At 41.9% G+C, this 22,559-nt stretch overlaps 2 protein-coding genes across 14 annotated transcripts in view; both read right to left on the bottom strand.

Annotated features, from left to right (window-relative positions):
• Positions 1–8,086, bottom strand: part of ANKRD46 (ankyrin repeat domain 46) — a 49,442-nt gene extending 41,356 nt beyond the window's left edge. The window contains exon 1 of one of the 2 annotated variants that reach the window (XM_055432630.2): positions 219–8,086. The gene's annotated coding sequence lies outside the window, so the exon portion shown is untranslated. The remainder of the gene's footprint in view (positions 1–218) is intronic. The other variant, XM_055432629.2, reaches the window with a different exon arrangement.
• Positions 8,087–8,216: 130 nt separating this feature from the next.
• The window catches only part of SNX31 (sorting nexin 31), a 78,672-nt gene continuing 64,329 nt past the window's right edge, over positions 8,217–22,559 (bottom strand). For 4 of the 12 annotated variants that reach the window (XM_055432622.2, XM_055432625.2, XM_055432619.2 and 1 more), the window contains 3 exons: positions 21,817–21,894; positions 15,774–15,830; positions 11,842–12,929 (listed from right to left, as the gene is read on the bottom strand). In XM_055432622.2, coding sequence (XP_055288597.2) covers positions 12,837–12,929; positions 15,774–15,830; positions 21,817–21,894 — 228 coding nt within the window. In that variant the 3' untranslated portion in view covers positions 11,842–12,836. The other 8 variants (XR_008686777.2, XR_008686776.2, XM_055432626.2 and 5 more) reach the window with 8 other exon arrangements.

Genomic DNA, 22,559 nt, shown 5'->3' on the forward strand with positions numbered 1-22,559 from the left:
CCCTCAAACCAGCCCCCGGCGCCCGCGCCGGCCCCCCAGCTCCCCCGGGCAGCACAGAGCCGAGAGCGGCCACCACGGGGCTGGCTCCCCGCGGGCGGCCTCGCCTCTCCGGCCCCTAGACCAGGCCCCAAGCCGGGCCCTCCGGTGCTTCGGGGCCATCGGGGGGAGGTGTCGGGGGCTTTCATCCCGGGGCTGCCCGCGGGCCGAGGCCCAAGTACCTTCCAGTCAATCGAGGAACGGCGGCAGCGGCACCACCTTCCTCCCGGCGACCGCGGCCGAGGCGACGGCAGCTGACGGAGAGGAGGGGACGGGCTGGCCACGAAGACGAGCGGGCCCCAGCGGGCCAGAGCGGCCTCACTGCGCCGCGGCTGGTGCGCCCCCTGGAGGCTGGAAGTCGCACTGGCGGCTCGACCAGCTCTGAATCACTAAGCAAAGTAAGAAAACTGCAGCGGGGAGAAGACAACTGAGAAAGGTTCCGTAGATCTGAGTCCAGGAGCATTTTGCACTTTTCAAGTCCTTTTCTAAACAAACATCCCACCCCTCAGCTAAATGAGGGCTTCACAGGCAAGGACAGTCTTACCAAGAGCTATGTTGTTGTTGAGTCTCTAAGTCGCGTCGGACTCTTTGTGACCCCATGGGCTGCAGCAGGCCAAGCTCCTCTGTCCTCCACTATCCACCAGAGTTTACTCACATTCATGTCTTTCGGGTTGGTGATGCTGTCTAACCATCTCATCCTCTGCTGCGCACTTCTCCTCCCCGCTTCAATCTTTCCCAGCACCAGGGCCTTTTCCAATGAGTCAGTTCTTTGCATCAGGTGGCCAAAGTATTAGAGCTTCAGCTTCAGCATCAGTTCTTCTGATGAATATTCGGGGTTGATTTTCTTTAGGATTGATTGGTTTCATCTCTTTGCTGTCCAAGGGACTCTCAAGAGTTTTCTCCAGCACCACAATTCGAAAGCATCAATTCCTCGGTTCTCAGCCTTCTTTATGGTCCAACTTTCACATCCGTTCATGACAACTAGAAAAAACATAGCTTTCACTATGTGGACCTTTGTCAGCAAAGCGATGTCTCTGTTTTTTAATACACTATCTAGATTTGTCATAGTTTTCCTTCCAAGAAGCAAGCATCTTTTAACTTCGTGGCTTCAGTCACCATCTGCAGTGATTTGAGAGCTCAATAAAATCTGGCACTGTTTCCACTTTTTCCCCATCTATTTGCCGTGAATCGATGGAACCGGGTGCTATGATCTACCAAGAGCTGTAGGCATCAATTAATAGCTGCTGGCCTTCAAGTAAGTCTTCTCTATAACCCAAATTAATGTATTAGTAATAGCAACTGGCTGCTCTAATTTTCAAATATGAATCTAAGTTTTTTCAAAAAGGGTTTGACTACTTACATCCCACTTTTTTAAATTCCTAGACGACATGCAACATGTACCTAGCCAAAACTATAAAGATGGTGAGTGGTGAAAAGTACATTTACTGCAACTTTTTTTTTCCTGAGTTTACCAACAACCCCAGTCCTGTAGCCAAGAAGACTTACCCTGCACAGCGATCCTCTCTCCCCTGAATTTTAGCATACTCACTCAGCCAATCCACCTTTCCCCTCTAGGGGGTCTCATGTCCATCCATTCCTTGGCTATTACTAACAGTGTGTTCTGGAAATGTCATGTAAATGTTTGGGATTTTGTTAAATTTGAGAAAGACTCTATCAGATCTCTTTCATGTAAGAATAAGATTTCAGACATTTCACATTTTCTTGTGCAGTGACTATCATAAATATTAAACATTCTTTGAATTGATGACATTTATTAACCAATTTGTCATTGATATTCTCCTTGAGGTTGTGTGTTGAGTTTATAATATTTTCATTGATGCCAGTAAATTGTGTCAAATCAGCAAAGAACTTCTACCTTCTCCAGTGTGTTCTTACAATTTCCTCTTTTTTATTAATTGGTTAACAAACAATCCAAGAGCTTAGTCATTACTTCTGTTCAAATGAATCTTTCCATCTTCATGATCTGCTTTCGTTTGATCTGAAAAAGTGTAGAGACTGCTAAGTGTAAGAAGTGCAGCATTCCTTCTGGAGGATCTGAGAACCCATTTCCTTGTTTCTCCAGCTTCTAGACATCATTATAGTCCTTGACTCATGGCCTCTTCCATGTTCAAAATCAGGAGTGTAGCATCTTTTCTCCTGTCTGACTTCTGCTGCCAACCGTGTATCCTCTCTAACTTTGACCCTCCTGCCTGTTTATAAGGACCTCTGGATCATGTTGGGTACATCTGAATGATCCAGAACAGTTCCTCCATTTCAAGATCTTTAATTTTAGTCCCATCTGAAAAGTTCTTTTCACCATACAAGCTAACGTAGTCACGGATTCTAGGAATTAGAACAGGGACACCTTTGGAGGAAATGTTATTCAGTCCACACAATGGCCCTGATGCTTAACCTCCATTTCCTTCAGGGAAATCTACCTTTTCTTCCTCATTAGCAAAACCTGCTTGGTCCTGAGTTCTGATTGTGAGAGTTCTAACAAGAGGAATACCTGTAATTCTAACCAGGGTAAATGTTAATGAAGGAAAAAAAGGGGAATGTTATATGAGGGCAAACAGTACAGGGCCTAATTTAGATGGAAGAGCAGCAGTGCTTTTGAATAAGTGATATTTAACTGAGATGCAAGGGAGGAGGAATTAATTATACAATGAACAAGGGGAGTGATTCACATAGAAGGAACTGTATGTGTGGCCTGGGAATGGTGATGTCAGAGGGTGACTGAGTTGTGTCCCTGCCATCAAATGCTTAGCACCACCACAGAGAGTGACACATAGCAGTTCTTAGCCCTGGCAGCACGTTGCAATCACTGCAGGGTCTCAAAAATACCAACACTCTGGCCAACACCGAGTCAGAATCATTTGGAAGTATGACCCAATATCCATAGTTTTTAAAGCTGCTCAGAGACTACTAATATCCAGACAGGGCTGAGAACCCACTCTGTTAACCACAGGCATAAGAATAAAAGAATGACAAAAAATATTTGCTTGGGGTAGGATTTTCTCTTAAGAGGTTTTCTTCTGTTTGGAGAAAAGAAGGGTTTTGGCCATCTTGATTATACATTCCTCTTCAGTCTTAGAAAATGCAGAAAAAGCTTTCAAAAACATTGTTAAATAAACTACAAGTTTATATTGTACAATGCAGGGTATATAGCCAATATTTTGTAAATGACATTTACAATATAAATGTAGTATATCCTTTAAAATTTGTAGATTGCTATGTTGTACATCTGTAGCTTACATAATATTGTACATCAACTATATCTCAAATTTTTTTTTAAGAAAAGACCACTTTGTGATAGAGTGCTTATCAGAAGACACTCAAGTGATCCAGCAACCATCCCAGTGTAGCCAGTTGTCTCTGTAGAAAAGAGATGTGTTGGAATGGACAGGTGTTTTAAAAACACACCATATCTACAAAGGAAAGGGTGTTTCTTGGTTTTGAGTTCTGTTTCCCAGAAGACATTCCAGTTGTTTGTAGTACTAACGAATGACCATAAGGCGGAGATACGCTCCCAGAAAGCGTGACTTCCCCTGTCTCCAGTCTCTGACGCAGGCTAACAAGAATCAGGTATTATAACAACACTGAGAGTTCTCAAGTCATAATCATCGAGTGAGCAGGTCACAGAGTTAGACTTAAGTAGCATATATTGCCTGGTGGGCTGCCGTCTACGGGGTCGCACAGAGTCGGACACGACTGAAGCGACTTAGCAGCACAGCAGCAGCAGCATATATTTATCTATGCCAGAGTTCCGTTCATTTCAGTTCTCCAACAGTTTACACATTTAAACCACTGGAAAAATAAATAAATAGCGTATGTGTGCCAGGCATTACATTTACAAAATTAAGGAAAAAATTGAAACCTAGGAAGATATTTTCCTTCAGCAGCCAATGCAATTAGAAATGAAGCAGCAAGCAAATCTTTCGAAAAGGGGTTTCTCTTCTTTTGTTAATTGAAAAGTAAACATCTTAGGTCTCCTTGAATTTCCGGAGTTACTGAGACAACAACAGCTACACCCCTGGAAAGAAGAAAAGAGCTTGGCTGCTTGTTGAAAACTCAATTTGTTATTTTTCTTCACACTTAACCTGCACGTGGCAGAACCACACAGGTTTTCACATGTACATTAGATTGAATAATATATGTGATGAGAATGTATAGAGAGTCTAACCCCAATTATCCTTCTCTTCCAAAAGTAAAGTAACCGATTGTTAGCCAGGGAATACCTTATGCAGAGATTTAAGTAAATGCATTGCTTTGCAAGCCTTTAAATGCGACTGGGGAGACGTGGGTTTGGACGGAGAGGCAGAATGGCTGGTGAGGGGATAACAGATTTATTACAGGCATTCTGTCTCACACAATTGGGGCAGGAGTCCAGGAAGTGAAGGTCTGGAAGGAGGTGTTGGAGGCTTAGATAAAAGGTCACAAAGTAGTTTCTCTGAGAATTCTAGAAGCCAAGTAGGGCTTGGAGCCCACTGCAAGTGGGCCCATGAAGGGGGTCTTCAGGATTTGCTGTTTCTGTGAAGCCAGCTACTGCTTTGTGAGCCCCGCACCAAGCAATTGGTGGTGGGCCTGGGCTCTGTTGGTCAAGAAGAAGAGCTGGTACAGGGTGGAGGGGGACAAAAACTTCTAGAAACTAGCCTTTCCATGTCACTGTACCTGATTGTCAGAAGGTAAGAGCCACTGCTTTGCTCTGTCTCCCAGGTCTCCTGGAATGTCCTCTCTGTGCTAATTTTAAACTGGAACCACATAGGAACCAGGACACTTGGTTCAACTCCCATCTTAACCAGCACACATGTAAGTTCTTATAACTAATTTTACGGATGAAAAAACTAAGGGCCATATAGGTAAACCGCATGCTGCTGCTGCTAAGTTGCTTCAGTCGTGTCAGACTCTATGCGACCCCATAGATGGTAGCCCACCAGGCTCCCCCGTCCCTGGGATTCTCCAGGCAAGAACACTGGAGTGGGTTGCCATTTCCTTCTCCAATGCATGAAAGTGAACAGTGAAAGTGAAGTCGCTCAGTCGTGTCCGACTCTTAGCGACCCCATGGACTGCAGCCTACCAGGCTCCTCCGTCCATGGGATTTTCCAGGCAAGAGTATTGGAGTGGGGTGCCATTGCCTTCTCCGATATAGGTAAATTGCCTACATTCACATTACTACCTGGAAGCAGAGGAAGACTCAGAATTCAAGTCAGAGGGGTCATCTTCCACTCCACTATCATGCCTCTCATCCTTTGTGGATTTCAAGAAAATAGGAGAAAAATTTCATGCATCACTTCTGAGTTCCTTTCCTAGGTTAAGAGTCTTTGAGCAGCCTGTGTACCATCACTAGGCCTAAATCACTCTATCTTGCCCAGACCGTCTCTGGGCACCTGGGTTACTGGGGCTCTTTGATAAGAGGCATAAGCCTATGACCACCAGACCTCATTAAGTAATGAGATATGAGCTATTAGGCATGTGATGGATCGTCTTATTTGGGGTGTAGGATTATGTGAGAACTTGCCCCAAAAGCACTGTTGTTTATCACAGAAAACATCAATAAATATTCTCCAAAGTGCCTAAGAAATTATGATGTCCACATATTTGATCATTTCCTTTATACTTCAAAACAAGCACCAGAAACTCGTAATAGGTTTGTAAATTTTCTCAGAAACTGGCAAGGAAGAGTGAAATTAACTCTCATCTTAGTGTCAGAAAGAAATGGTAATCATTCAAACAGAAGCAAGGCACATCTCCGTCTTAATCTTGAAATATACTCCAGGAAGTGACCTTTATCAGAACTGGCCTCAATTTCACTCTCCTTCAAAACACTGATCCCGTGGTTTCATTTTCCCCTTCACAAAACTGATGCCAAAGTTAGGGTCAAGTCAGAGGCTATTCTACTCTGACAATTATTTTCTGCAAATATGACTGGACTAAAACTTCTTTTGACCTTAACACCTTTGACTAACAAGAAAGTAAACTTGTGACATTTTTATAGGGAAAAAAGGGGTGGATAAGTCATACAAATTGCTTCTAGCCTATGCATTTGTTTTAAGGGAAGCAGAATGAGAAAAGACTTTCAAATGATTTAATTTTTTTAAAACCTGAGAAATGTATTCATATGTCTATCTTCCAAACTCACAAGGTCCATTAAAAAAACAAATGGAGTAAATTACTTTTTGTGTTTGTTTTTGTTCATCATCTAGCAGGATTTTATTTTAAAGTCGCAGGTAAGGACAATAGGGCAGAAAGGTTTTAGGATTTTTTTTCAGTGAATTCACTGCCTAAGATCTCAGCCTATCTTCACTGTAATCACCAGACTGCATGTTACCTATTTTAATTTTGACACATAAAATGGGAAAAGATGAGGTCAGAATAAAAGGGAAAAAAGAACATCTATGACATAAACAGAGAAGTCTGTAGGGCTACAGTCCACAGGGTCACAGAGAGTCAGACAAGACTGAAGTGACTTAGCATGCGTGCATGCTTGTATGCATAACATAAACAGGTGCCTCAGACGGTAAAGAATCTGCCTGCAGTGCGGGCAACCCAGGTTTGATCCTGGGGTTGGGAAGATCCCCTGGAGAAGGGAATGGCAACCCACTCCAGTATTCTTGCCTGGAAAATTCCATGGACAGAGGAGCCTGATGGGCTACGGTCCATGGGGTTACAAAGTCTGACAAGACTGATTGACTAACACTTTTGCTTTCATAAACAACCTGTGGTTAATTGCAAAAGACTAACTAATACTTGGGCTTCCCTTATAGCTCAGTTGGTAAAGAATCTGCTTGCAATGCAGGAGATCCCGGTTGGATTCCTGGGTTGGGAGGATCCCCTGGAGAAGGGATACGCACTCCAGTATTCTTGGGCTTTGCTTGTGGCTCAGCTGGTAAAAAGTCTGCCTGAAATGCAGGCGACCTGGGTTTGACGCCTGGGTTGGGAAGATTCCCCTGGAGAAGGGAAAAGCTACCCATTCCAGTATTCTGGCCTGGAGAATTCCATGGACTGTATAGTCCATGGGGTCACAAAGAGTTGGACACGACTGAGCGACTTTCACTTTCACTTTCAACTAATACTTAGATACAAGATGGATATAAATTCAGTTACAAGTAAACATCTTAGGTTTAACCATTGTGGTGCATGTTCATTCAACACGTGAAAATAAACTCTTACGTACAGTCTTCTTGTTTTCTTCCTTAACACGGTACTCTACAAGGGATGGAAGTAGACCTGCTTTCCCTCTGAGCACAAAGAGGTGTATTTTGTTGGCCTAGTGCTCCTGGAAAGCATGAAGCTCCACCAGCTTGTGTGAAGCAAAATCCAGGAATCAACTCTGCGACTAATTGATTTTTGAACAGAACACATCTTCAAGTCGTTGGCTTTTGCAACTATACGTTTAATAACTGCCGTGTCACTTGTCTCACTCACCATCTTTGTTCTGACCCTCTCTTGATTAGGATTCAGGAGCAGTAGATTTCCATCGTCTCTTCCTCTGCTCACCAGACTCCATTCCAGAGGACTGGAGCTCTTCAGAAATTCTGCAGGGACCAGTTGCTAGTGCAAACAAAAGCACACATGTGCAGAGCAAAGCCAATTCACACTTTTCAGCCTGCTGCTCTGAGCGCCTCCACCCCAGACAACTGCTGTACTGCAGAACCGATCAAATATGTGCTCCAGACCCCATCAAATATGTGCTCTTGTGGACAGATGGAAAACCCATTAGGAAGTACAGCCAACTCTATGTTCCCACATTTCCGGGAGAGAAACCACGTTCGGTGCAGGAGCAGCGCAAAATCACTAGGATCAGTGCCTTTAAATCAACTGAACGTCTCATCTCTTCCAAAATATTATACAAGCAAAGCCCATATGGTTAGTCAAAGGCTCTGCCCTACAGGAAAGTACATGGACTAGGGCTCAACCAAAGACCCAAGCCCGCTATGTATTTTTTCTATTCAGTTCAGTTCAGTCACTCAGTCGTGTCCGACTCTCCGCGACCCCATGAATCACAGCATGCCAGGCCTCCCTGTCCATCACCAACTCCCGGAGTTCACTCAAACTCATGTCCATTGAGTCGGTGATGCCATCCAGCCATCTCATTCTCTGTCGTCCCCTTCTCCTCCTGCCCCCAATCCCTCCCAGCATCAGAGTCTTTTCCAGTGAGTCAACTCGTCGCATGAGGTGGCCAAAGTATTGGAGTTTCAGCTTTAGCATCAGTCCTTCCAATGAACACCCAGGACTGATCTCCTTTAGAACGGACTGGTTGGATCTCCTTGCAGTACAAGGGACTCTCAAGAGTCTTCTCCAGCACCACAGTTCAAAAGCATCAATTCTTTGGCGATCAGCTTTCTTCACAGTCCAACTCTCACATCCATACATGACCACGGGAAAAACCATAGCCTTGACTAGACGGACCTTGGTTGGCAAAGTAATGTCTCTGCTTTTAATTATGCTATCTAGGTTGGTCATAACTTTCCTTTCAAGGAGTAAGCATCTTTTAATTTCATGGCTGCAATCAGCATCTGCAGTGATTTTGGAGCCCAAAAAAATAAAGTCTGACACTGTTTCCACTGTTTCCCCATCTATTTCCCATGAAGTGATGGGACCAGATGCCATGATCTTTGTCTTCTGAATGTTGAGCTTCAAGCCAAACTTTTCACTCTCCTCTTTCACTTTCATCAAGAGGCTTTTGAGTTCCTCTTCACTTTCTGCCATAAGGCTGGTGTCATCTGCATATCTGAGGTTATTGATATTTCTCCTGGCAATCTGGATTCCAGCTTGTGCTTCTTCCAGCCCAGCGTTCCTCATGATGTACTCTGCATATAAGTTAAATAAGCAGGGTGACAATATACAACTTTGACGTACTCCTTTTCCTATTTGGAACCAGTCTGTTGTTCCATGTCCAGTTCCAACTGTTGCTTCCTGACCTGCATATGGGTTTCTCAAGAGGCAGATCAGGTGGTCTGGTATTCCCATCTCTTTCAGAATTTTCCACAGTTTATTGTGATCCACAGAGTCAAAGGCTTTGGCATAGTCAATGAAGCAGAAATAGATGCTTTTCTGGAACTCTCTTGCTTTCTCCATGATCCAGCAGATGTTGGCAATTTGATCTCTGGTTCCTCTGCCTTTTCTAAAACCTGCTTGAACATCTGGAAGTTCACGGTTCACATATTGCTGAAGCCTGAATTGGAGAATTTTGAGCATGACTTTACTAGCATGTGAGATGAGTGCAATTTTTTTCTTATCTGGGAAATTGTTATACAAATGACTTGCTTTTTAAAAATAGTAACAAAAAGATATTACAAAGCAACTTATAAGAACAATTATAGGTGAATACGGTGGCAGGGGGAAGTACGATTATAAGGCTTAAGCTGTCTTATGGCTTCCCTGATAGTTCAGTTGGTAAAGAATCCGTCTGCAATGCAGGAGACCCCGGTTCAATTCCTGGGTCAGGAAAATCCTCTGGAGAAGGGATAGCCTACCCACTCCAGTATTCTTGGCCTTACCCTGTGGCTCAGCTGGTAAAGAATCCACCTGCAATGTGGGAGACCTGGGTTCCACCCCTGGAGAAGGGAAAGGCTACCTACTCCAGTATTCTGGCCTGGAGAATTCAATGGACTATAGTCCACAGGGTCACAAAGAGTCGGACACGACTGAGCAACTTTCACTTTCTTTTCAAGCGATCTTATGAGGGATTATTAGTTTGCCATACTTTTTGTAAGTTAATTCAGCATGTCATACTTCGGGGTGATGTGAGCCAGAAAAAAGTGCTTAACTTTCTCTTGACTTTCTTCCTGGGATCACAGATGGCAGGGTCGAGAACTTCCTCATGAAAGGAGAGAAGCGCTTTCTACTCCATCTCCCACCTGAGTCCACACGGGCCCCTCCCTCAGCCTGCCTGGTGGACTAGAGGAGAGAGGACCAGAGAGCAGCCGGAGAAGTCGTTGCCGCCACGGCGTGGTTTGCTTTCGTTCCACCTTTTAGGATCATTTTGGCCATTATTTCTCCACTGAGGCATGTAACCTATTTGGTTTTCCACAAATTAAGATCCCTCAGCTCTTCTTAAATTCACCCTGAGGGGGAACTTAAGGTAATTTCTTATCTACATGTTTCACACAGAATTTGCTTCCCGATTGTCCACATGGGGATGTGTGCAAGCTGGACACTCACCGGTGGCTTTGGCGAGTCCATCAGCTCTTCAGACAAAGCCCACACGGGCTTCCCTCCCTGGGTCCCAAAGGGGCTCAGATTTCAGGGCCCAGCCACCATTGAATCAGCTCTGACCTTTCTCTCCATAATTATTTTTGTGAAATTTTCAGACTCAAGTGTGTTTGCCTGTGGGCAAAGTGCCAGTTATTTTTGGAGTCTGAATAGCGGTAGAAACATACATGTACATCTCGACATGGAGAGAAGTGATGTTGATGACTGCATATGTGTGAGGAGTAAATCCATAGATTAAAGCATATGCTGATTTCCAAAGCCACACCACACCGCTTAGGAGTTACTTGAACGAATTTAGCAGTTGCCTACCTGCATAACTCACGCCCTGGAGGATGTCTTTGGATGTCTTGCCGGGGAGGATGGCTCTGCTGTTGGGAAGGTCCTACCTCAGCATCACACCTGGAGGGTGAAGACCTCACCCCAAGCAGTGATGGGGGTCTCACTGGCCATCTTCTCTTGGAGCCTGCAGCTGGGAAGGTCACTCTGGCAGTTGGAAGTTAGGCTTTTTAACCCAATAATGAAGTAGCTTTGATCCAGAAATGATTCAAACCCCCAATACCTTCCAGATAAAGGAAGGCCCAGTAACCCCCACAGGAGCTAATTAATTAATAGCTCCTTTTTCTCTTGCATAACTGCTGAGGAATTTTGCTTCCCACTGTCTCAGTTCATTTATTCTTCACAGTATGTACTGTGGAATGCACTTCATCGCCTGTATTTTTCTTCTCATATTTTGATATTGATGGGGATCTCAATGTCTTGGGGGAAAAAAACTATTAAATTCAATGCTTCTGTTCTGGCCATCATCAAACAGGGGTAAACTGCTCTACTGATATGACAGGGATGCTGCAGTCCTGTAGGCATAGGTGCTGGTTCCTCTTATCTCCTAATCACTCCCTTAACCTCAGACTGCCAGCGCAGAGCAGGTTTGCTTACCCTTCCCTGGACACTGCACTTGCTCTCCCACCAGAGTCGATCCTTTCTTTCTACATGCGTGCCCCTCTCTCTGCCTCTGCTTGACTCTCTTCTTTCTTCAAAGTTCCTCTTCACCTCAGACCTTCTTGACCACCCCCCGCAACTTCCTATGATACATTGAACCACACTACACATTGGACACCTACTCCCATGCTGTCCTGGATTATTTGCAACTATGTATCAAGTTGCAATACATTAAAGGGTTAACATTCAACTATTTTTGACCTACAACACAGCAGTTAAATGTAGTTCCACCTAATATATACATTTTCTCACCCCAAATACAAATTCTCTTTGCATTTCTAAGGTCTTCAATAAATCCTTACACAGTGTAGGCATTTGCTATTAAAAAGAAATAGACTTTTGACTATTCTTAACTTGGCAAAATAGAGAATAAGCTTCTATTTTAATTGGAAAATGTATCTTAGCCCATTAATACACTCACCATGGGTGATCTGGGATGATCCCACCTTGCAAAAATGTCCCACTATCACCTAAAATGTAAAAATGAAACTTCATGGCCCTAGGAGTTATGGTTAGAGACACTGCTTTATAAATATAATAGGGCTTTAATAGATTCTACACTTCAAAAAATCATTTACAGAATTTTTTCACCGATAAATTCTACACTCACTAGAATATATTCATATTTATTATATAATTAGTTACACAACACCGTTAGAAAAGAACATTAGAATATCACACTTTATCTGATTACATTGATTCCTCTGTCCCTCTCCCTTATTGCAATATTAATTATGTGTATAATTCTATTAGTTATCATGATGAACTGAAACTGGATAAGGAAAAGTCTAGTGAAAAAATATACATAGTTTTAAAGCTATTTGATATTGAGTGAAGGGTTCCCTTGGTTTCCAAAATAAAAATATCCAAAATAGCATCATAACTATTGAACTGAACTCAGTATACTAAGGACAGAATGCAACTACAACGGTGGAGAAACAGAGAATGGGGAAGCCTTTTACTTGGGAGTTGGTGATGGACAGGGAGGCCTGGCGTGCTGTGATTCATGGGGTCGCGGAGAGTCGGACACGACTGAGCGACTGAACTGAACTGAACATCCATATTGGTAGGCTCAGAGTTATATAAGAAAACAAATTGGTGTTTCATCACCTCCTTGTTCTGATGCTGTGGACGGATCAGTGAAGTCCAGATTTCTTTTTCAATGATTCCATTTCTTAGAGCCACAGCTGATGAGTCATGTCTTCAGATCTTAACCCCAAATGCATTTGTAGTGTTTTAGATTAGGTCTTTCATTCATGCAATATCAGAACATATAAAAGGCTTCATGAAGCCAGGTCAATATATATTTTAGGGGAAGAAAAAGAACGAGGTTTGTAGTAATTGATTCAGATTTGCCATTTGTCATTTATAAGTCATTAAAAACAAACTGTATAACTTTGGTTTGCATTTTCTTTTAATCTTGAGATAAACAGAGTTCTGAAGTAGTCTTGATGAATATGATCCATCCAGGAAAAAAATGGGAAGGCTCATATTTCTTCCATTGGTGGTAGGAAGCCCACTTTCAACTTCCAAGCCCTTTCATGGTCAAGATCACCTTTAAGACCATTTTAAGAAGTTAGACTTTGTCTTCAAAGATCTTCTTCCTTTATGGTCCCAAAAGCACAGTCAACTTCAGCTATCTTAATCTTGCTTTTTCTTGGCAGAAAACTAGAATAGTCTTTCTGTTACAAAGTAAACAGAGAGGTTAGAAATACATATGAGAGGAAGTAATTTTCATAACAACAATAATAGTTTAAAAGCCAAAGATTAATATTAAAAAGGCAACAGAAAGGTTATATCTGTTGGGCAATGATTGTTTTAAATGGTTTTACCCTGGATTTCCCTGGTGGTAGAGTAGATAGGAATTCATTTGCCAATGCAGCGGATACCAGTTCGACCTCTGGTCCAGGAAGATTCCACCATGTCTCAGAGCACCTAAGCCCCAGGACCGCAACTTCTGAGCCTGTGTTCTCCAGCTGGCACCCAGCGGAAACTACTGAAGCCCACGCGCCTAGAGCCTGTGCTCCGCAACAAGAGAAGCCACCACACTGAGAAGCCCCTGCAGCGCAACGAAGAGTAGCCCCCCTCACCACAACCAGAGAAAGCCCCGTGCATCAATGAAGACACAGCACAACCAAGTGAATAATTTTTAAGAATGGTTTTATCCTGTAGCAAATGCGTTTCAGGGGTTGGTATACATCTGTTACTGCTGAGGGTGGCCCCTACTGGTACGAAGAGGCATGTCCAGAGCACCTTAGCAGGCACTGAGGTGTCTCCAGGTAACACTTGAACCCTGCCTCTCTTGTCTTTTCCTCATCTCTTAAAGACATATGGCTTTCTGTTTTTTACCTTCACCAAAATCTTTAGTGCACATCCCTCACAAAAGTTTTACAGAAAAGTATTATAGACATTTTAACATACTTGAAGAAGTTATGGTTGCTGCAGACCTTCAGTGAGTGAATAGTCAACTTTCAGTGTTCATAAAATCTCTGAGACAGAGTCGCGGAGACTGAGTTTTGGCCCTGGTGAAATAAATGTATGGCAGCTCACCAGAGTTTTTTTTTTAAAAAAAAAAACAACTCTTTTTTTTCCCTATGAGGAATTTGTCTTGATAGAGAGGCCTCATGGCGGAGTAGTTAAAGGAACAATAGCAACAAAATTTTATTTGTTAAATAACAAAGGGTGTTTGGGCATGAATACTAACTCCGTCATTTACCAGCTGGGTGACCTTGGGCAAGGTACTTAACCTTTCTTCCGTTTTCAGTTCCCTTGGCTGCAAACCAAGGATGATAATAATATCCGGGTTGCTGTGAGTTATATGTGGAAAGCAATTGTAACAGTGCCTAGCTCAGGATAAGCTCTCTGTTAAGGTTGGCCAAAGTAAGTTGGAATTCAATACAGTTGGGCACCAGGCTCTCTTCCAACATGCTGGCCTTGCTCAGAGCATGACAGAGGTTCACCTGCTTTAGCATTGCTGTTCATCTGTGCTGACTGGCATCTCTGACACTCTAGGACAGTGGCTCTCGAACTCAGACGTGCATCAGACTCATTTGGAGGGCTTGCCCAATACGATTGCTGGGCCCCAGCTCCAGAGCTTCTGGTCCAATGCGGTTGGGGCCTGAGAATTTGAGTTTCTAGTAAGTTCCCAAGGGATGCTGACCCTGATGGTCTAGGGACCCCACTCTGAGAACCACTCTTTTAGAGTAATGGTTTCAATCCTGGCTGTACTTTAGATCACCTGGGCAGCTAAGAATTCCCACTGTCAGGCCCCTCAGAAAAATTTATTAATAAATCAGAGTCTTTGAGAGTGGGGCTCAGCCATCATGTTTCTTGAGCTCTTCAGGTGATACCATTATACAGCCAAGTTTGAGAACCACAGCTCTATGCCATACTACGCTGCTGACATGGATGAATTTAAGTGATGAAGTTATCTTAAAGATAAAGAAGACGTCTGGTGCAGTGTTTCCCAATGGCATTCTTGCTATAAACACTGATCTACTGGATCCGTCTTTTGGGGTGGGAATTATCCCTTATACACATTCAGTTTTTTGATCTGCCTGAAGATACATAGACAGTAATTGGTGGAGTTCTCACTGCCTGTCTCTGATGTAAGCAGCCAGAAATGCTGTTATTATGTAAGAGAGACAGGTCTGCTTTTAGTCTGTGTTTAAAATTTTTCTCTGAGCTTATCCACTCAAGAAAGGACCTTATATATTTATAAATACTGTACTTATATACTAACTACCTTTATATACACAGCAGGCTCTGTGACAGGAGCTGAACCAATACTGAATCCCATTCCATGCTACTTAGAGGCCACCTTTATTTCATTCACCCCCACTAAGATCTGAACCTCGAAAGGAAGAGTTAGTTAAGGACACAGCTGTGGAGTCAGACTGCCTGCTTCCTTCTACCACTGATAACTGTGCAAGCTGGAGCAAGTCACCTAACTTCCCTGTGTCCCCGTTTCCTCAACTGATTTGAAGAATGGTGACATAGTACCAATGATACAGGATCATGGTGAGGATAAATGTGTTAGTCCACAGAAAAGTACTTTGAATGGTGTCTGGCCATGAGTGTTTATTAATGCTTTCTATTATGATATTTACTGCTACTGTTATCTGCATGGCAGACCTAAACGCTTGAAAAAGCAGTTTATCAACTGCTGTTTTATACAGAATACACTGCAGAAAGTCTATGAAACTAAAACATACAAACTAGAAAGAACATTTTAAAAAAAACTGCATGGAGTGGATAAGAAAATTACTAGGGTATTGTGTTCTTCTTGAAACTTTTGTATATATAAATTCAGGAAAGCATTTCTCGTAGGCCAACTGGGTTCTACAGTGAAAGCACTATGTTTCTGTGATGGTCGTCCAATTGGACCAGTCTGCATGGAGGAGCTTCTGAGAAAGAGAATTCTGGCTTAATCTTAAAAGTAGAATGACTTTGGCTACTTAAAAGGGGAAAAACAGGCAGATTTATCAAAATTATAACATACCCATTACATAATTTTACTCACAGACCTGGTTTTGTTGAATGTGGTATTTTTTACTTTTGCCTTGTTCTGGAACTTCAATCTGCTAAATAGATTAGTGAAATGTCAGTCAGCACAGCCAGAGAAGCGAGCACACAAATAATCTATTTAACCAGCACATTTCTCCTTCCACAATAATCCTCTTAATGGTCCCGAAGGCTGCCAGTCAGCAGGACACCTGCTCGTCATCTGCACAGTCCCCCTTCATTTGCAAGTACCTCAGCATTTCAGAAATTGAGTCCCCGAAAGTGAAGTGAAGCTTAATGTTTAACGTTGGTGGCTGCTTATGGATTTTGTGATTTAACACAGCTTTTAAAAGGACTTCACACAAAATGAACTCCTAAATCCAGAAATAATCCACAGAGCTCCAATTCATATGCTGAACCAAAGCCAAATGGGGCTCTGATTCATCAAAAGGCATCATTAATCAAGAGAAGAATCAAATTGAAGTTTAAGACACTGGAATATACCTCATACATATAAGGTAAACTTAATATAACAGTCAGGGGCCCAGCAGAAAGCAGATGGCTTACTCCCGGGGTAACTGAGGGAGTTTTCTACAAGGAACTGCTTAATGGAGGCGTGGGAAGGATTAAAGTGCACCCATGGAAGGATGTAGCAAGGAGCGAGGAGCTGGGGCGGGTGTGGCTTCTCAACACTTCTGGGTCTGAAGGGGTGAGGGGAGCAGCTGGTACTGGAACCAGAGTGGCCGAAGCAGCAGGTAGGAGAGGTCGCTTCAGGAGCTGTGGCATTCAGTCAAGGATTGGGCCAACCGCAGAGACCCAGGAGGGACAGAGTTGGAGAAATAAATACCCTGGTCTCCATTTCCTCCCACCTCACTGGGTTTGCCCGTGGGTGACCCCGGTTGGAAGCTGGAGGTCAGAGGGTAAGGTCATAGCACATCAAGGTCAGTCTCCTAGCCAGGGTTTAGGGGAAGGGACTCCTAGACTTTTCTTATATTCAGTTCAGTTCAGTCACTCAGTCGTGTCCGACTCTTTGCAACCCCATGAATCACAGCACGCCAGGCCTCCCTGTCCATCACCAACTCCCGGAGTTCACTCAAACTCATGTCCATCGAGTCGGTGATGCCATCCAGCCACCTCATTCTCTGTTGTCCCCTTCTCCTCCTGCCCCCAATCCCTCCCAGCATCAGAGTCTTTTCCAGTGAGTCAACTCATCGCATGAGGTGGAGTTTCAGCTTTAGTATCAGTCCTTCCAATGAACACCCAGGACTGATCTCCTTTAGAATGGACTGGTTGGATCTCCTTGCAGTCCACGGGAAGGTTGGCCAAAAAGGTCATTCAGATTTTTCCAAGCATACTGAAAAACCTGAAAGAATTTTTTAGCCAGCCCAACAGAGAAAGAAAAGAACTACTATTAAAGAACTATGCTTTGGGTGCATGTCTCAGCTTATCACTCTATCATTCTAAATGTCTCTTTATTAATTGCTTTTCTTTTCCAACAAATAAACTCCTTAACTCCGGATTCTTAGTTTCTAGCAACTATATATGGTAAATATAGGCATCAGTAAATGATAGAGTGAGGGGGTGAATTAACTAAGTTGTTTATTATTCATGAGATCATGTCCCCCTATACACAGCAGGACATTACAAAATAAGTGGGATAAATAACATGGTACTGCAAAAGAGGATTAATTTTTAACTATGATTAACTTAAGTTTTCTGTAAAATATATTGCTTTGAAGGATACATAGGACTTCCTTTAGGTTAGTATTCTCAATAGAGATGTTCATATAGTTGCAGCCTATCTCAATAGTTTTAAAAAATCATTATTAGGTCTTGATAAATGAGAAAGTAATGTTCCAATGCCTTGTGTTTTGTTATTTTATAATTTTACAGCATTACATGATAGTAAGTGGTCTTGTGCAATGAAATACAGAAGTTGGGGGAAACTTCTTGGAATTTTTCTCTCTCCTAGTCTCCTTCCCCTCCTTCTCCCTATGTAAAAATTAAACACACTAGAATTGTTCAGCAATTTCTGATATAGTTTGTTTCCTTGACTTATTTAAGTAGGTTTTTTATATTTTATATAGCAGGGTGATAAAGTTGGGGGGGGCAGTTAATCCTTTTTTCATAATTCAGGATTCCTGCACTCTCTCTCTCAACAGAGAGTTTCTGTTAATAGCATAACCCTTCATTCCTCCCCCTCTGGCTCTCTGAAACTGTCCTCCTGCTATGCTTGGACCATTCTTGGGATGGCTGTAATGTCAGTACCCTCTCTGTTTTCTGAACTGGACAAGCTCTGCAGAGGCTGCCGATCCTGGGACATCAGATAGCAGTGCCCTTAGAGTTTCCTCTTCTCATCACATAACAGAAACACACTTCAGAGCACCCAATGGCCTTTTACACTGTCTGATCTTGCCCCAAATGAAAGAGAAGTGGAGAGAGAAATATATCTGGTTATGGTAACTGGGGAGGGGATGGGAGTTATGAGGAATCAGAAAGCCACCGTGTTCTTTGCCGTTTTTCAGACGACCAATTTAGAGATGCAGATCCACTGTTAAGTAAACCTAAGGAAGAGTTATACAAACTAATAAAAACAAACTAGGTATAGACTATTTTAAAAATAGTTTTTCAATTCAGAAAATACTAGCGTATTTCTGATAACTCTCTTGTATTCAGATTATGGTTCAATAGATAAATAATGATAATTACAATGATGATAATACACTTTCAGAAGCTCCTTAGGAATGAAAGTGAAAGTCACTCAGTCCTGTCCGACTCTTTGTGACCCTTGGAATTCTCCAGGCTAGAATACTGGAGTGGGTAGTCTTTCCCTTCTCCATGGGATCTTCCCAATCCAGGAATCAAACCGGAGTCTCCTGCACTGCAGGCAATTCTTTACCAACTGAGCTATCAGGGAAGACCTTATATCCTGCATGCAGGGAATACACGGACTACATAAAATCCACCTGCTTTCTTTTCTTGGTGTCTTTTAGATTTCTTTACATAGCAGAGATTGCTATTAGCCTACTCCATTGTTCATTCTGTTGTTTCTTAGTAGTAACACCCACATTTATTTGGAAAGACAACATACTCTGCAAAAAGACTACATTTACCAGACTTCCTTTCAGCTGGGTGGGGGCCTACGATATGACTAACTCTTGGACCATGAGCTATAAGCAGAAATTCTATGTGGGACTTCTGAGACTCCTCATTAAAGAAAAAGGTGAGTGCTTCTGCATACTTTCCTTATACTTGTTGTCTAGAATGTGCATGTAATGGCTGGATCTCCAGCAGTCATCTTGGGCATGAGGTAACAGCCACACACTGAAGATGGCAGAGCAGAAACATCTCTGGTGACACCATGAAATCTCTATCACAGCCCCATTCTGCCTACTTCTGGGCTTTTAGATGAGATAGAAACAGACTTTTATCTTGTCCAAAACACTTATTTTTTGTTTTGTTTTTTGTTATTGGCAGTCAAAACTACTCCTAACTAATATAGTTTATTTTCAAATAAAATAATCCTTTAATTTTGTTCTAGTTAAAAGTAGCAAATATTAAAACAAAATCAATTTAGGTTTTTGTATAAGAGCACAGCTCTAAGAATAATGTTATGTGTTTTTCGCCTTTCTGGTTTTTCAATTAATACTGTCTTACGAATTTAACACTTTTTTGGCTGCATGTTTACATTTTTCTTTAGTGCATTCATTTGACTTCAAATCTTAATCATCTCTTCATAAGTTGTTCAGATCTTAACCTTTGAAACCATTGCCTAAAGCTAACTAAGCTAATTAACTTCAAGTTAGCACTAAATTTCTTCTTTCACTTCTTCCTTCTTACCAGGAGAAAACAGTACTAGTTAATCTCTCAAGGGACCATCTGCTTTATTTATGGGGTTCAGTTGGTTACAATTTTCTCAGTTTTTCTTTCCCTCCCCAAATTCTTCACAATTATAAAATCTCAGAATTTATTCTGCCTTGTAAATTTTGGTCTATGAGACTTCTATAAGTGATAGGTGTCAATTCAGGCTTTATATGTTTTGCCTAGAAAATAAGTAAATGTCACAGTCTGACATTTATATGGTTACTTTAAGCTCCATAAAATGACTTGTTCTTATCAACTGTACTTTGCGAGGAGATTCAGTCAAAGTTCAAAGAGCTGATCTGTCTTTTCTATCTCCTTTCCAGGGTCCCATTCTACCCAGGGGTTTGTATTAATAGATGAAATTCCAGACTAAAATGTGGACTATTCCTACAACATTCTCTTGAAATGTGAACTATTCCAACACCATCCAATTTTCAGAGGAAAAAATCTTAACTTCTAAGAACCAACATAAGGAAAGAAATAAAGAGTTTGTGAAAATAAAACTTGATGAGTATTTGGATAAGGCAATACAAGTTTTATTGAATAACACGCTGATTTTGCTATCAGTCACCAGGATAAAGTATAGATTTTAATTTGCATGCTATATATATATATTTTAATTTGCATACTATGGAGTATGATGGTGTGGTTGTTTTTCTTGAAAACTTTAAATAGATTACTACCTTCTCCTATTGTAGAGAAACCTCTTTTAGATATTCACTGTACAAGTACTTCCTGCATCAAGTAGCTTCAGTTCAGTTCAGTCGCTCAGTCATGTCTGACTCTCCGCGACCCCATGAATCACAGCACACCAGGCCTCCCTATCCATCAAGTAGCTTACACTTTATTAAACCACATGTGAGAGCACTTCTCCCTTTTAATGGGGCTACATTAATTGCTTTTCTCTCTGTATATGCACATACGTATATAAAATGATATATGATACATTTATGTTTATACATATTTATCATATACATATATTTAAATTGAGGCCTAAGGGGGTCCATCCTTCTTAGGAGGTTAGATTTTAATATACTTTTTAAAAAAAGCATCCTCGATTGTTTTATTGTGTGATTTGCTATTCTCTAGTACATTTTGAAGTGTTCAAACACCAAGGGGCAGTGAATTTTATCTTCCCTGGGAAAATATTTTTAGTTCTAGAAGAAAGAAAAGTAAGTATAAAATGCAACATTCTTCTGAGGATAAAAGCTGCAAAGTCAAGTAAAGATCAGTGTTAAACTAAAGGTATAATCCGCCCTCTTATAACACACTAAAATTAAAACATTAGGAAAAGTTTTCAAATATTTTCTGTTGTATTTTTAAAGCCCAGTGTGTTATCCTACAAGATAATTATGTTTATAAATGTCATTTTAAAAAATCAAACCGTACTGTCTTACTTGGGACAAGCTTGTATCCTGATGGTGACAAGGCAAGTAGAAAATTTAGAATCTCAGGAACTCTCTTTACAGCCCCAGCACCAACACTAACAGTGAATAACTAGGTCTTTATTGAAGAGATGGAGACAAGAAAAATAAATTTTACACTGAGAAAAAATTATAGCCTCTAGAGTTTCTGTTACTTGATGGCTTCTCCCAAGTGCTAACAGCATTTAAATTTGATACAGTGGAAGTATCAAGAGGCTGTGAGTTCTATCTAGGGACAAAACTTCAGAGCTTATTTAAGCTCTTACCTGCCGTGCTGATTCTGTCCATGTTGTTGCTTTTATAGTAAATCTGGAATCTTCCATTTGGGAGAAGGCAGAAATACAAGGATACAGAGTAGAGGGTTAGGAAGTTCTCAGCAATCCAAGGACAACTGACTTCTCCCTGGGAAATTGGCTTGAATTCTGAAGATTGAGCTCCCAGAGAGCTGAGAAGCTCACTTCTGGGCAGTTGGGTTCAACCCTGGATTTGAAAAACTTGATGCTGGGAAAGATTGAAGGTGGGAGGAGAAGGGGATGACAGAGGATGAGATGCTTGGATGGCATCACTGATCTGATGGACATGAGATTGAGCAAGTTTTGGGACGTGGTGATGGACTGGGAAGCCTGGCGTGCTGCAGTCCATGGGGTTGCAGAGAGTCAGACATCACTGAGCGACTGAACTGAACTGAACTGGAAGGCCAGACAAATGGATCAGGGTAGTTTAGTGTCAGCTGATGGTGGACGCAAACTGACACACAGACACAGATAAGAGCACTTACCATTTCTGGATTCTCTGCGGCTTGCTTTACCATCTTTTCTGAGATCATCTTTTTCAAGCAGCTGCTCAGCAAAAAAGCCTAAGAAACCCAGAAATAAAGAACTCTCTCAGTTAAAGACTTCATTCTCTTCCTTCCCTCTTCATACTGAGAAGCAGGTTTTGTGCCCTGTCCTCCAAAAAGTATGCTTTTAAGAATTTAGAGTTCTTTGGCTTTCATTAATTTCATAAGATGTAACCAGCAAGTAACCATAAATTTTCTCAATTACAAGGACATACTTGCAGTAAATGTTTTAAAAGATAGATTAAAAATGACCAGGAGCTCATTACTAATCTTTTTCAAAACTGCCCCCTTACATCCCATTTTTTTCTATTACTTTGTAAACAGCTCATGTTTTATGAGCAACAAATAATAAAAACCGCTTCTAATCACAATCAAGCCATCTAGTCAAGGCGATGGTTTTTCCAGTGGTCATGTATGGATGTGAGAGTCGGACTGTGAAGAAAGCTGATCGCCGAATAATTGATGCTTTTGAACTGTGGTGCTGGAGAAGACTCTTGAGAGTCCCTTGGACTGCAAGGAGATGCAACCAGTCCATTCTAGAGGAGATCAATCCTGGGTGTTCATTGGAAGGACTGATGCTGAAGCTGAAGCTTCAATACTTTGGCCACCTCATGCGACGAGTTGACTCACTGGAAAAGACTCTGATGCTGGGAAGGATTGGGGGCGGGAGGAGAAGGGGATGA

Source organism: Moschus berezovskii, chromosome 16, assembly GCF_049115385.1.
Source record: "Moschus berezovskii isolate FMDL1 chromosome 16, NW_MosBer_1.0, whole genome shotgun sequence".
Lineage (NCBI taxonomy): Eukaryota > Metazoa > Chordata > Mammalia > Artiodactyla > Moschidae > Moschus > Moschus berezovskii.